Source organism: Sceloporus occidentalis, unplaced genomic scaffold (assembly GCF_023333645.1).
Source record: "Sceloporus occidentalis isolate IW3139 unplaced genomic scaffold, rSceOcc1.0.p SCAF_221, whole genome shotgun sequence".
NCBI lineage: Eukaryota > Metazoa > Chordata > Lepidosauria > Squamata > Phrynosomatidae > Sceloporus > Sceloporus occidentalis.
In genome coordinates, this window is record NW_028317201.1 from 1,028,544 (window position 1) to 1,044,501 (window position 15,958).

General features: G+C 42.0%; 1 protein-coding gene across 1 annotated transcript; it reads left to right on the forward strand.

Annotated features, from left to right (window-relative positions):
* Positions 1 to 939: 939 nt before the first annotated feature.
* LOC149277036 (coiled-coil domain-containing protein 40-like) lies at positions 940 to 13,432 on the forward strand. The gene is made up of 20 exons (XM_089503160.1): positions 940 to 1,199; positions 4,018 to 4,135; positions 5,466 to 5,564; positions 5,716 to 5,890; positions 6,230 to 6,405; positions 6,685 to 6,768; positions 7,081 to 7,300; positions 8,416 to 8,573; positions 8,665 to 8,787; positions 8,928 to 9,049; positions 9,283 to 9,526; positions 9,849 to 10,031; positions 10,340 to 10,585; positions 10,876 to 11,089; positions 11,332 to 11,501; positions 11,580 to 11,671; positions 11,841 to 11,961; positions 12,149 to 12,337; positions 12,738 to 12,896; positions 13,169 to 13,432. Exons 1-20 carry the CDS (start codon positions 940 to 942, stop codon positions 13,430 to 13,432), a joined length of 3,417 nt encoding a protein of 1,138 aa, XP_089359286.1.
* Positions 13,433 to 15,958: the final 2,526 nt, after the last annotated feature.

The window sequence follows — 15,958 nt, forward strand, 5'->3', positions numbered from 1 at the left end:
CACTGGTTGCTATGGTGATAAGACTACCTTTAACACTTTGCACCATCATCTCTTTTTTTTTTTTTTTTTTTTTATAAACTCACTGACAATGCGCTCTTCCCCTGTCTTTCAGTATCAGATTGTAACTAAAATGCATTTTGGACTAGAATGTTTAAAAACATTTATTAAAAAAAACAAACAAAACAAAAAAAAGCTACAAAAAATTTAAATAACAAAAATTTGGAAACAAAGTAAAGACCATCATTTTTATTAGTCTGGTTATTCCTGATAATCATATTCTACGTCTGCTGTATATGTCAGAGGGCTTTCCGAGATCCATAAATAAGAATTATTATTATTAAATATTATTACATCATTAACCCCTTCATGACAAAGCCCGTACATGTACAGGCTCACAATGCATTGTTTTTAATGGGTTTAAGAACAACCCATCGTCCTTAAAGGGGTTAATTGACATTTAAATATATGTTTTGGCCGAAACGATCCGCTTTTTGTTATTCGGGTCAGACCCATTTCACGCGGATGTACGTTGATGCCGAATATCTCGCCGCCCCAATTTCCCAACCAACCAATTAAATAATTAAAGGTGGTTTAATTACAACCCTTGCCGTGTATGCTACACTACGGTATGCGTGACCTCTAAATGTATGTTCAGAATGTACGTGTAATGTGTAAATTTAACAATCCTGTTTACGTTTGGGCAGGGGAGTAACATTTAGCTATTTTAACCCCTTAACGACCAATGACATACCAGCCATGTGTACTTCTGGCCAACACATGATCTCAGTCACTATTGAAGACCATATATCACCAATGACTTATCCAGAATCCTGGGATATCCAGCATTTCCCTCAACGGTGAAGAAGGTGGAGGTGATCATGAGCACTCAGCGGACCACCGGGTCCTCAATCTCCCTCTTCTACGGCTGCATTCCACCCCATGAGGATACTCAACCTCTTCTGTCCCACCTTGGCCGAAAGACCAGAAAGAGGGCTGGATCTTCTTAACCCCACGCTGAAAGAGGGCAACCAAAAAGCCAGCCAACCTCTGCCATCTCTCAGGGACCCCAAAACATCTCAGACTTGTTGCCTCCTTATCCTACAAGAGTCTCAGGTGACATGGGGAGATGCGCTTCTTCAGTGGCAAACTGCCCCTGGAATTTTATTTGGTGCTCCCTTATTGGCTCATACAGAGCACAGGTACAACCCTCTGCTCTGGAAGGATCTTGAGTATCTAAGTTACTTTTTAACTCTATATTTACTTGCACGCTATTTCTGGAATCTGCTTGGAAACTTTTTTTTTTGTTTGTTTTTAAACCAAACCAAAAATTCTGGTCTAGCTGCATTATTCCAACGAGCCGCCCGCCGGGTAATCGCCCGCACCGCGTGCCTTCGGAGGACTCTGGCAATTAGATGGTTAATGCCTTAACATCTGTTCAAACCGAAGGCACATTATAAGGGTCACTGGGGACTTGCTGAGTGGATGCGCCGGCCATCGCAGGGTTAAAGTCTTTGGAAAGACGCCGTTAAATATTTATAACCGGCTCGCCAGGACTTATCTGGTATTGACTTTATGGTTAATGTGATCAATATATACACCAATATTTGAAAAGTGGTCCCCTCCCCCCCTGCTTTTAAGATCAAGATTAGGGGTTACGGCATTTAAACGCAGATCGGCCCCATTCGGCCCCCCGTCTACTCTAATTTATTGTATTAAGCTCTACCGCTTCTGCCAGGAGGCTGCTCCACTTATCTACTACCCTTTCAGTAAAGTAAAACATCCTTTCATTCCATCTAAGCCTCTGACCCTCTAGTTTTAGATTATGACCTCCCTCTCGTGCTTGGTTAAACAATGCCCTGAAATTGGCTGAGAGTAATGGGAGCTGCACGATCGCCCCCCCTGTGAAGGCATTGGGAGGCGGGGGCTGCCTGCTCCTGAATGGTGCTGCGTAATGCAGGTGTATACCCCGATCCTGCTCCAGGCAGAGGTCACATGTAGAGTGCTATCGTGAAAGGGATCTCTCTGCAGCCGGAGCTCTGGTTTCCTTCCCATGCGGCCGTCACATGGTTGGATTCCACTGGCTCTTTTCCAGTAGCCTCCTACTCCGATCCAGAGAAACATATCCAGAACAGATGCGGGGGTCTGCCTGCAAACCTCAGGTCCTCGGTCTCAGATTCGGGAGCCATATGCCTATCCCATGCGTGTTTAAATCACCTCACTGTATTAGCCTCTACCACTTCTGCTGGGAGGCTGTTCCACCAATCTACTACCCACAGTAAAGACAGTATATACTGCATAGAAAAAATATTGTAGTAATACAAGTTTAGAGGCACTGGAACAAAATAAGTGCAGAGCCCCTAAGCTATAGATCTATAGGGGGCGTTAATGATTTGAATGCGGAATAGCGGTTGGCACATGTCTGCCAAGCAATGATTTCCATTTAATGGAATAAAGTACGTAGGATACTCATGTTATTTATTTTATTAGAAGCAGATAGTTTAGTCATCTGCGCCAAGCAGATCTAAGAAGTAAAAAAAACAATAATTTATCTTTTTAGAATATTTTTTTCTTTCTTAATTAGATTATGTTTTTCCTGTTAACCCCGTGAGGATCCCAGCGGAGCAGCAGATGAAGAGCGATGTTATTGTAGTTTCTAAATGAAAGTGTTATATGGGGATCACTAGAACGTGTATAGGCTACACATCGGTCCTATAAGCACATAGGCAAGGGGCCAGCGTAGATGTTTACCTTGTCCTAATTATATTATATATATATATACATATAGTGTGACCAGCCTGTGCATATGGTAATTGACAGGGCTATTCCTAGAAGCATGGCTGTGTGAAGTTAGAAGCAGTGTCACATTAGAACCAGCTCGTTTATAGCGTATAGTGCTGCACATATGGTCCTGCACAAATAGGATCTGTATTACATTAGGATGAGGAGTCTATAGGGTAATGTATACATCTATAGCCAGGGACTTTTTAGATCAGTGTCAAATTATGTGAAGCCTCTATAGGGTAATATAGGGTCCTACCCCCTTTATGTGCACAGTGAGGCTCAGTGTGACAGTATCAGAAGCCTATGTATAGGGTAATGTATAGTGCTGTCACATCATGGGAAGCCTGTTGTATAGGGAAACGTATAGTGCTGTCACATCATGGGAAGTCTGTATGTTTAGGGTAATGTATAGTGCTGTCACATCATGGGAAGCTGTATGTATAGGGTAATGTATAGTACAGTCACATTATGGGAAGCCTATGTATAGGGTAATGTATAGTGTTACCCCCGTGATCTGCACAGCCACAGTCCCCCATCGGCGATGCCCATTGCCCCCCGCGTTGCCTTGGCCTGAGTGGTCCCCTACCTGCCGGTCCCTCCGGTGCCCCCGTCCCCTGCAGCTCCTCCCGGGCTCTCTGTCCCGTCCGGCCTGAACCAAGCGTGTGCAGAAGGAGCTGAGCAGGCGGGGCGGATCCGGGTAACTCCTTCACTGCCAGCCAAACACACAGCAAACAGCGAGCCGGCTACACAACTCTGATCTGATTACAGACAGATTGCTGCCAGCTCCCCGCATGTAACAATAAACAGCAGCGAGCATTCCGAGGCACATCTTACGTCTCACACACCCAGGGTACCCTGCTAACTCATCAATGGGGTCTCGCGAGTCAAAACAAGCATCTGACACCCGGTGGGCTGAAACACGCAAACTTTAAATAAAATGAAATTTATTGCAGTCGTGCTTCCATTGCTGGGATGCCCCACGCATGAGTACGGCGATCACCTACGGCTCTCCAGTCTATTTACCTTAATGTAGGTATAGTAACCGATGATGAATTTAAAGGGCTCCCTAGGGACACAACCATATGCTTTGGGGGGTCGCTGGGAGCACTCTCCATACATCAAGTTCCCTTTATTAACATAAGTAGTTAACCCCATCACACCCTGTCTACCAGCTCTCCATTATTCAACACAGCGCCTCTTGTTTCTCTCCAGAACGCTTTGTTTATTTTTCTGTAGCGTGCTGGTTCACCCCCCCCTCTGCGGTCTGGAGTTGGTACGCTCCAAAGACTGTGCGGTCGCTCTCCCGGAAGTTGACAGTGTTGCTCAGCAACGGAAAGATGTCTGCAACCGGGAGGTGAGTATTCCCTCATTTTATTATAAATGAATGTAAATTACAGTATATAACATCCTTTAAAGCTATTTATAGAATAAGGCTGACGTATTTGAAAACATATAGGAATAATTACTAGTGTTTATAAATAAACAAAAAATACTTATAAAACAAAAGGCTTAACTATGGATTATTAGAAGAATAGATCGCATTTTTTAATGTGCAATCTACTTAAAGTTGGCACCGGCAAATTTAAATTACAATGGGTATTATATAAATGGTGCAAAAAAGTGTCCAATCCGCGGAAAGATTCCAGTGGTTGCTATGGTGATAAGATTTTTCACACTTTGCGCCAGAATCTGCTTTTCATAACTAAAAAATATTTAATGAAATAAGCATAAACATACATGGGAAGCCTGTAATGTATTTAGAATGCAACGCCATTAACGTCCCTGTTGGTGTAATGATCAGGCGTCCCAATACTTTTGTCTATATAGTGTATATGGACAACAGGTTTAATGCAAATATTTAAGAAAACAGTACATAACGTAGACTCCCTGAGCACAGATTGTAGTATAAAAGTATATAAAAAAGCCAACCACCAAATGTCATGTAACTCTGGATACTGAGTTGATTGTATGAAATATATTTAGCCCTAGGTCCGAAGCAGAACAAGAGGACTTCCAGACATCTGATAAGGAGGTAAGTGAAGCCATGTTTGCGTATATTTTAATTTGCAGTTTTATCTTTTGGCAAAAAAAAAATCCTTATGTTCACATGGTCCTTTATATTCTCATACATAAGGGGACAGGTCCCAGTTCTATCCTGATGATGATCATATTCCACAGCTTCCTCTTGGATCTCATCTTCCATTTATTCTCAGTTATTCTCCTGTAAAACAAATATACTTTTGTCTCCTATAACATGGTTGATTCTAGGAAGATACCCATCCTCCCTTTCCAAGCTAAAATAGGGGGTCCCATAGCAGGGATCCTGTCATTTACATATTATTTACAGCTTGGGCGAGGAGTGTTACAAATAACCGCAATACTGCAATACCAGAATTGGAAGCAGAGGTATAGATCAAAACAAAAATATGTCCCCTGTGATGATATCGCCATAAACAAGATGCTCTTCACCTTCTTATTCTCTTTGCTTGTATTTGTTGTACAGCACTGCAGAATTTGTTGTTGTGATATTAAAAGGTGCTGCTAATACAAAATTCCTTGATCTATACATTTGCTTGTAATATTGTTAGCATGGTTTGTAAATCCTTTTTAGTGTGCTACTTTCATTTAATTTACCCATCATTATGTTCCAACTTAACATAAGTTTCACTTGTTTGGCTTTTTAGGAAACATTGTTGCAAAGGGGATGGGAAACCGTAAGAGAAGATGACGGACAGGCTACTCCCCCAGCCACGGTCTCGCCACGGGGGACAGAGAGAGATGAAGTAAGTTGTTACAACTATCAACTTGGACAAGAGATTTAGGGTTGTAGTTTGCCTGTTCCTCCTCTGCTTCAGTCATTTGCCAGTCATCTGGTGCGGGTTGTCCATGAGCACCTAATGCAAATCCCTTTTCTATATTTCTTCTTCTTAATAGGCCGAGGAGGTTGGCACGTCAGCCCAGACCGCCGTAGAGGAGCCTTTAACATCCAGAGGACTTGAGTCGATGGAGGCAATGAGCACCAGCTCTCCGAGTGTCCTCCAAACTTCCTCTGTGGCTTTTACTGAGAGATACACAGTATCCCAGTACATGGAGCAGCTGGCAGAATCAGGTATAGGTAATATCACTCCCTGTGCCCAAAAACTCCCTGTGCGACACAGACATGAGCCGGTTTGTACAAAGGACCAGTGTTAGACAACTTATAAAGAGAAACAAAAACAGAGCCAAATACAAAATATAGAGAGAAATAATACTCTGCAAGATATAAATTAAATATTGCTAATGTTTTTCCACCTTGCCAAGACTGCAATCCATGAACGTCCAGGTGCTTTGAGCCAGCGATCCTATGATGGTCGGCAGCTTAAGAACCAGGACTTGCTGTTATTCTCCACCTCTCACTCTTGCCTTTTTATCAACCCCTTGTAAAAATGTGCATGTTTTCTGGATTCAGGTGAGGCCGGAGCGGTCACCTCCTCCACATATTCTGGTCTCCATCAGTTTAGCCAGCACTTGGAAGAAAGCGAAGATGAAGATGATGTTCCTCAAGGTTTACGCGAGGAAGACAGAGCAGCCGAGGAGAAAGAAGAAGATGACGCATCAGAGCTGGTGGTTCTAGATCCCAATCATGTAAGAAAATTAGCTCTTCTATTTATGAAGACTTTCGGATGAAGCCCACAAAATAAAATAAAAATAGTAATATGTTTTTTGGGATCGACATTGAGAAAATGTTATATATAAGCACTGCCACTAAACAGATTTTTATGAAACATATGTATTCCCGGGATTTAACACATTGTTTCCTAAAACTCCAAAAATCCTGTTTTTTCTTCGTCTTACAGTCACTAAGATCATTTAACCGTTATTGTTTTTCTTTATGCCGATTTCATTCTTTTTTTATTTTTCCAGCCCCTGATGACAAGATTCCAGACGGCTCTCAAGACGTACCTCACTAAGCAGATACGCAGTCTGGATCTGGAGCTGCGAGAAATGGTATGTACAGGAGAGTGATATTTTAGGTCACCAAAAGCAGAGATACTTTGTGGTCAAACGGGACATCTCTGTTCCTCCCCAAGCATGCTTGTGTCTGCTCGGCTATTTCCATATCTCCATGGAGATACAGAATTTCCACAAAAAAAAATTTGTATTTCGTGTGGCAGTAGAGTTTTATTCACATTCTTTCAAGAGTACAAACATGCACACATATAAAATGACAATGTGGAATCGTAGATTAGGACATAAATGCTTGTAAGGATGGCATGTATGATGTCTGTAATACTCCATCTTCAATGTTACCTTTTGCAGCAAGAATCCTTGAAGAAGAACAAAAACCACCGAGATGATATTGGTGTTATCCTATATGGGATACAGCAGGAGCTGGCCCGTCTCCAGATGGGACTGGAAAAGCAACATGACAAACATGCCCAGGTCTCCATGATCCGGCGGCAGAAAGAAGATGAGCTAAAAGCCATCAGGGATCTGTACAAGAAGACCCACCAGATGACAGGAGAAGAGCGCAAGAAAGGTAGGCCTGGTCTTAAAAGCACCTTTCTCTACCGTCAAAGCTGGAGTTTTCTCTAAAAAACAAAACCGGATGGTGTCTACGATCAAAACTTCAGTTGACCTAGAATCCTCATATAAATTACAGCGACAGCCTTGGTGCATATGTGCTCCCTTACAAATAAGGGTCATTTTGGAATAATTTTGGATACCCGTGATACTCACTCTGTGTTAAACAACCTAGCCAGGTTTGCTCACGGCGACCCGTTCTCATAATTAGTTGGATAAACAGACTCCGTTTCTTGTGATGCCCTATTTTTTGTGGTGTGCATTCTAATCAACCCTCTCTAGCTTTTCCAGGAGAACTATGGGGGCAGAAAATCAGAAACAATGAGTAGGTTTTCATATTGTAAAATCCACACCAACCATTTAATACATCTCAGCACAATTGTCTAATAGCAGACAAGCCTATATCCCTTACTATACCTTCAAGGGAACCAAAACCTTGATTATGGTTTAAACTGATTGAAAGGAGGGGGATTTGATGCCTTGCGACACAGGATGATGCTGTCCCTTTCTAGCAAAACAAAAAAAGGTGATTAAGCCTTCAACAGGGATTTGATTACAAGCAGAAAATGTTTAAGGGCAGAGCGTCCTGCTGAAATATCCATTACAGGGTGATGTTGGGTATCAAATATCGCATATCTAGATATGGAAAATCCATGTTCTTTCAACCCTGTGAGTGCCAGAACGTACTGCAGCAAATTGAAATGTTAGTTGCCCTTATTCTAATGCAATGTCACTATACTAGTAAGCCAGTCATACCCAATATAACTAACTTGGATTAACTATCAATGTTTGGTTGGTTAAAATATAAGTAGGATATATATAAGGAGAGAGTAATCTTAAATGTATAACCTAAAAGATAACTCTGTAATTATTTATTTTTTTAAATGTGTATATGTTGTATTAAAATTATTTGAAGACAAAGTTAAAAAGGTTTATATAAATACACAATGAGCTGCCATTCAAAAAAAGGAGGCCAAGGGCAGAATGGGAATATTATGCTGTACGTTTAATGGTTCCTCTAAGCTCGGCAGGGGATAGGGTGGCATTAAATGGTCTCTTTCGACACTCCAGTTTCCAGCATGCAGACAGAGGTGGAGAACCTGGCCCTGCGGCTTTTTTACATGGAGAACATGAATCAAGACGTGCACTCGGATATCTCAGTGATGAAACGTGCCGTGCAAAAGGCAGAGGCAGAGAGGATGCAGGCCGAGGTGGAGAAACTGAATCAGGTACTCCATCTTTTTAGCCCTACTACTGTGTTTTTTCTGCAAATTTTCCTATACGTCCACCACCCACCTCTTTTCTCTCCCTCTTCCATAGGATATGTACATAGATCGACTGACCAGGGAGGCTGACCGTCTACGGGAGCAAATTGCATTGTACGACGCACAACTCTCTGCTCAACGAGATGATACTAAGGCTGCTCGGGAAGTAGTTGCAGAGGTAGGTGTAGTTAACGTACACTTCTATTTATCTATCTGTCTGACAGAGGGTACAAATGTTCAGTGAATACAAGACTTTCTCCACCCACACTATGCACTTGTTCCTTTGTGGCCTTCCAACCATGTCTTCTGTCATTGCAGGCCAGCATGGAGATTGAATTCATTGGGTTGGAGAAAAAACAGCTGTTTCAGCAATGGAACAGCAGCCTGATTGGGATGACAAGAAGAGATGAGGCCTACGCGGCTGTCCAGGAGGCTCTTAGGTATGTGCATCCTCATTGTTATTTGTGTGCTTCCAGCTTGGTGTTTTTAGAGATTTCCGAAATAAATTCTTGTATGAGATACAGATATTGGTGGGGTCGACATGGCATTGGTACGCCATTGTTTATTTAGCCCCTCTCTTATACAGTGTAAGCTTTGAACCTGCTTTTGGTTAAATTGTAACAAAATGTGAAAATGTAAAAAAAAAAAAAATTGAGTCTCTTTCTTTTTCCAGTTTGGCTCGGCAAGAACTACGGGCCATGGACACCGAGATCGAGAGCTACAAGAAGTCCATCACAAAAGAAGAGGACAGGAACGAACAGCTGACCTTCATGTTCAACCGCACCGAAAGAGACTCAGCCATGAGCAAGAAGCTGATCGCTCAGTGTCAGGCCAAGCAGGAGGCGCTGCGCGTGGAGTTTAGCACATACATGCGTACTCTGCAAGAGACGGAGCAAGCACTAAGCAGAGTCACTGCGGTGAGCTTTTCACAAGAGCACATTATATAAAGTGTAGTATACAATGCTTTGTCCTTCAGCAATCAATGATGCTCTGGCTGTTATAGGTCAAAGTACTGCCTTTTATTCTATATTGGAATAAGATCCCTTTAGTCAGCCTCAAAAAATTTTTAGTCCACCACTATTTATGCATCCCCAGTTCTAGGACTAACCAGTGATTAAGTGAGTTATTTAATAACTATAACTATTAACACATCAATATTAAATATACAGAATTTATTTGAAGACAATCTTACATCCCCATGTCAATGTTTCATGTTGTCCTCTTTTTGTATTATTAAAGGAGCGTGCCGTGCGTTTGAGTGAGGTGGCTACCATCCGCAAACAGATCGAGAAAGAATCCCAAGTGAAGGTGGTCCTCGAAAATCAGATCATGGAGAAACTGCAGGAGAAGATGACATCGGACAAAGCAACCAAATATACATCTCTCTTGACTGAGAAGTTGCAAAAGAGGAAACTAGATCTGGTACAGCAAGAAATCATTAGACATTTGCTTGTTCTGGGTTGAGAAAATAGAGATTTGGTCCCATGCTTGTAGTCACCTTGACTCTCTGTCACCGAGAGGGTCTTATGGATGGAACAGAATCTGTTTGAATAATATATTTTCTGTTTCCAATAAGTAATTGTGATAGCCTTGGTTATTACCCGTTATGAAGGTCTGATGTGCTCTTATTTTACCGATTAATAATCGCCGCCACAAATACAGGAATGATTTTGGGGGAGGGAGTACACGTGACCAACTACATTTAATTTGTGTGCTCTTGCCTCGAACAGGAGATAGAATTTGCCAAAGTTGAGAATGACACGGCTCAAGTCCAGCTGGAGATTAATCACAGCTCATCTCAGATCAAAAGTCTGCAGAGGACGCTGGCAGAGCTAGAGAAAAACATCCAGAACACCAACGATCTGATCTCGCGCAGCCAGAGCGAGATCGCCAAGCGCACTATCGCAATCGAGAGAAAGCAGGCCACCATCAACCTATTCAGCAAACAGATCGAGTCTACTGTTGCACAGATTGGGGTATGTGGGACCTTGAATATATTTTGGCCACTCTGTGTTACAGCGAATGGAATAGTAATGCAAAACAGACAATAATCTATTAAAAAATCTAAGTTATAAAGTGCTAAAAATTATTCTAGTCCTAGAAGTTGCATCTTATTTTGCCTAATATGCCTGCAGATGTTTTAAAGTGATAGAAGTTATAAGAACGATTAATCCCACAGCATACGTTAAAGATCAGTGCCCTTGCCACACAAAGAACTTGGCCATCACTGCTTTGTGACACTGGGATGTTTGTTTGGTTTTTTTAGGGCAAGGAACTGGGGCCTTTGGAGATCCAGATCTCAGCTCTGACCAAGCAAATAGAGGAATGCAGTGCAGACATAGCGTCCATCCAGCAGTACTGGCTGCGTCTGCAAACAGAGATGGTGAGACTGACCCACCAGAGAGAAGAACAGGACGCCTCTGTAGAGATGCTAAAGAAAGAGCTGACCATTCTCCAGCAGAAGAAAATTCGCACTGAGAGTAAGTGCTGTTAAATGACCACCTTCCATAGTTACATCAAGAAAACCTCATCCATATATTCCCTGGTTTTTGGTCTTTGAATCTTAAAAAAGAAGTCCAAGCCATTGTAAGATTATTTGCTATATTTAATTTTGGGTGACCCAGATTCATCCAATCAAAAAGTTCTGCCTCTTTCCAAGTTCCCCAATGTCTGGTGCAGTATTGGTGTTTTTACACTCTTATTTATGTTTTTGTTCTTTCAGATGAGATTGAGCAGGAGAAAAATGAACAGAAGGACATCGAGCACCACATGAAGAACCTAAGAAATGACATGCTTCGGTTGAACACGCTCATCAGCAAGAACAGCAGCTCCAAGGAGCAACTGCAGCAACTCAACCAGCTGATGGAGAGCGAGTTCATGAGTTCACTTCGGGTAAGGCAAAACCCGGGCACTGAGCTTGCCACGTGAAGTACCACGCAGGGCAATGACTGTGTGATTTCTGCATTCTAGGCTGCAGAGAAGGAGTCCGTAGAGATGCAGGAGAATCTGAGATACCTCCAAGAGGAGAAGGAGAGAATGTTGCATAGCCTGGTGGAAACAGAGTAAGTGTCTCAAGCGCCTCATGCCTTTCCGTATTATACATTAATATCAGATTATAAAGCATCATCAACAGACACCTTTATAGTTAGTTCTGAAGTTTTTATGAGCCGGGAAGAATTCAGATATTGACCAGTAGTGGCAGATCTGCTTAGACCAGTTTGTCGTCTCCAGGCATCAGATCATGTTGTGGGAAAAGAAGATTCAACTCGCTAAAGAGATGCGAAACGCAGTGGACTCTGAGGCTGGACAAGGAGAGATCCGAGCCATGAAGACAGAGATCCATCGAATGCAGGTATATATAAGGACCGATGTTTGTATCACTCCATAAACTAATAGGGCTTCATCCTAATTTTTTTTACATTTCACTTCTTGCTTATGGAAATCTTGTATTTAGCTAATCACTCTTTAGAATTAGTAATCTCTACTAACCCTGCTTTGATGTTTAATACATCCACCGCTCTTTATGTGTACTTTTACAGGTCCGGCACACACAGCTGATGAAACAGCAAGAAAAGATGATCCGTGATATGGAAGCTGTGGTAACTCGGAGAGAGACCATTCTAACTCGTGGGCGCAGCGTAAACGAGAAGGACAAAAAGAACCTTATAGCCAGTGAGTTCCGCAGTAAACTACAGGACCTGAGGAAGGCGATTAAAGAGACTCATAAGGTACGGGGTAATCATCCGATCAGCAGGAAATACTGTAGAGAGCAAGACTGCCATTTAAAATTCCCCATAATTACTTTGCTGCCCCCTAGTGTTGATTGATGGTATGCATACGTCGATATAAAGGAACAATCATTTTGTACATAACTATTCCATTCAATTAAAGTCCTCTTTAGTCCTTTTTGCGAAACACTCTATTGCCGTGACTCTCTACCACCTTTGTCTTGAGGGCATGTTAGCATGTTTGGCGCTAGGAGAACAAGAATGCATGCACAGTAGACCTGCAGTGTTACATGCCAAGACACAGACTTATAGGCAGCAGGAGCTGACCAGAAATTAAACCAATGCTTTTTTTAAGTGAAATCACTTGTTTGAGGCAACTTACATGTTTTGTATTGAGCAGAACATTGAAGAATCTACCAGCACCTTCAACGACCTCCAGGACTCTCAGAAATCACTCAGTGCGGCAATCGCGGATAAGCAGCACAACATCACCACCCTAAAGCAGGACGCCGGCTCCATTGAACTAGAAATTGAGCAGCTTCAAGAGAAAAAACGCCAGGTAAATCTGTCTCCTGATAGCATGTGCAGATTCTAAAATAACCTTTAAACTAAATTTGGCTTCTTTTGAAGAAGCAGCTTGTAATTTAGCAGTTATGGGCTGCTTTCGCAGCTCCAGGGTGTATAGTAATTTACCCACATATGTCACTTTTAAGACCCTAACTCAGTTGTATAGGGGTCAATGTGATATAGAGGTTAGCCCAATAAGAGCAATGAACCTAGGTGACACTGTTCACTCACTCCCTGTACATTTTTGTTTGTTTTCTGGGTTAGAATCTGTCGCAGATTGTATCCTATCAGACCCGTCTGAAGCACCTACAGGCCGTAAAGGAAGGGAAATACAACCCTGTTTGCCGCACTCCACAAGCGCTGGAGGCTGAGCATCAGAAACAAGAGAGCCGCATACACACCGTCAGCACCATCGTCCACCAGATCCAGCAGGAGTATCCGCAGTATCAAAGCGCCCTGCGTAGCGTGAGCCTTGCCCTGGAGGCTCGACTAGGCACCCAAGGGAACATGTCTGAACGGTCCCAGTGAACGCACTTCTCATTTACCCAAAGCTTTGCAATGCGGCATCCTTCAGAAGGAAACAAACAAGAACCGTATCAGTGTAAAAACCTATTGACCAAGAAAGACAACAATAATGTACAGAATAAATGAAATGCAGTAGGTTTGCAAGTACTTTGCATGTGTGTCGCTTAATGTCAAGGTCGATAATGTCACCCTTTTTCTTCTGTTTCCCCGAAAATGTAGAAGTTCTTGATTGTAGGGGTTGGAGAATAGTGTCATTCCTCAGTCTCTGATAACACAGCTGGTGTTGAGCCGGGTAGGAGAGATCTTTACGGCAAGAGACGGAGAATCCATCAGAGACATTAGGAGACCCCACCAACCCTTGTGGTTACCTTAATGTTACTACTTTTTACATGATAATTCATCCGGGTTTCAGAGCTGTCTTTAGTATTAATATCCCCCCCATTTATTTATTTAGAGAGGATTTTTAACCATTTATAAATATTGTTGACAGGGGGTTAAAGTACTTGGTTAATTAGCACCTATAAAAAAAGACAAAGTAATAGATTGTACTTTTTTTCTTCTTTTTAATAACTAGTAACTTGGAAGTTGCAAAATTCAGCCAGTATGAAACTGGTATTCGCCGGAGCTAACTGGAATGAGTGTTATAGTTGGAAAATTGATGAAAGGTTAATCCGGTGTAGTGTCCGTGTGGTTTAATCAGGTGCTTATCACACAATTACCAAAAACAGCCAGCTTGTAAACGGAAGTTACAAAAACTGCTTTCACGGGCAGAGGCAAGCATTCCGCGTCTGTACCTGTCAGCAGAAACCATGGACTTATTCTGGACCCTTCAGACATCAAAAGCCAGTTCCGTGTGTGGGAATGAATCTATATTCTATACGTTCCCAACGCGTTTTCCTTATCTGTGCACTATAACTCTATAGAACAGTGCTCGTACAGTCAATTCCTATTTAACGACTTGGGAGAAGATCTGTTTGAAGAGGAACTTTCACACGTGAGATAGAAACAGCGCAGGAAACCATTTAATCAATTGGATTATTAATATTATTTAATATTCCTCTTATTATATATTTTAATATGGAACATTAAATAAGAGGATTTGTATTGTTTGGCACGAAAGGCAGGGCATTTAATATACATTTCAAGTGAATTCTCATGATCTCTCATTGAACGCTGCTTTGGAATCCTGTTGTGAGTCCAAGTAGGAAGTTGTAACCTCGGATATGCCCGGACTCTTCATGCATGCGGCTCCAGCACTAAACATTTACAACCATAAAGTTAATCTGCCCTTAATGACAGGCGCCTTAAGGGGAGGCTCCAGGATAAAATGTAATGCAGCAGCAAGCTGGTGGTCCAACTGGGCAACACTGAGATAGATGCCCCCATCACTACAGATGTTTTATGTCCTCCACTGCACCAGTGAAAGGGTTAAACTGGTGGCTGATACCCTGGGCAGCATTTGGAGCAGTGCAGTGAAAGAAATCCAGGCTAAGAATGTGTCTCTCCTACCAGACAGTCAATCATAGAGCCCTCTTCATCAATTTGGGGTTCCTGGGTCATAAATGTGACCCGCCATAAAGTAATAACGTCTTAATCCACTCATTAATACTTCAGTTATCTGTCATCAATATCTCGCTCCTAGACCCCCTTTCTCTGCTGTATTTGTTAATGTCATATTATACCGTAAAATATGAATTGGGTACACAAAGAGAATATTATGGTAAACTACAAAAAATACATACTACCAACAATTACAAATACGCTACCTCCCCACATATAAACTGCCCAAAGAGGGATACTTTTGTTTTAAGGGGGGGGGGGTCAGATGTGAGACTGGGGGCGCAGGGCTTCTTACGTGACTTTCTGACCTAATGATAGCTGTTTACCTGATTAAGGAATTTAGAAGAAGAATGTATATTATTTACAAAATAAATTTATAAACAGTTATCCTGTTGTTTATAAGCACAGAACTGTTACTTTTATGGCTGTAGAACCCTGCGATCCCCTCATACCCAGCAAACATTCCAAGCTCCTAGAAAAGAGGGGCATCAGGGGAGGAAAGAGGGGCCCAGGGACTGTTTCTCTTAAAGAAGGACACTTGGGAAGTATTCATCTTCGTCTATATACTCTATTACTATATAATAATCTCTGTTCTGCTCTCTCTCTATATATATATCAGAACAGAGCCTAATGTAGGTTCTCAGTATATAATCATAATGTTTTACATAGCAGGATATATCATTTTGTGTATATATATATATATATATATATATATATATAATGTATATCCTGCTATGTAAAACATTATGATTGCATGAAATCCAGGCTTTAAAGATTTATAATAAAGGATTCCAGCCCTCTGCACTCATTCTGCCCACACTTCCTATTTTTGTCACATGGCTCATAGTCATGTGACTTGCTGTTATTAAAGGCACTGTACAGGAGGAGGGGAGCTGTGCAGCTGGTGTAAGTGGGGGTGAGTAGCTGTGTTTGGGCTGACATTGCGCCATCTCTAATGCTTCTTGTAAT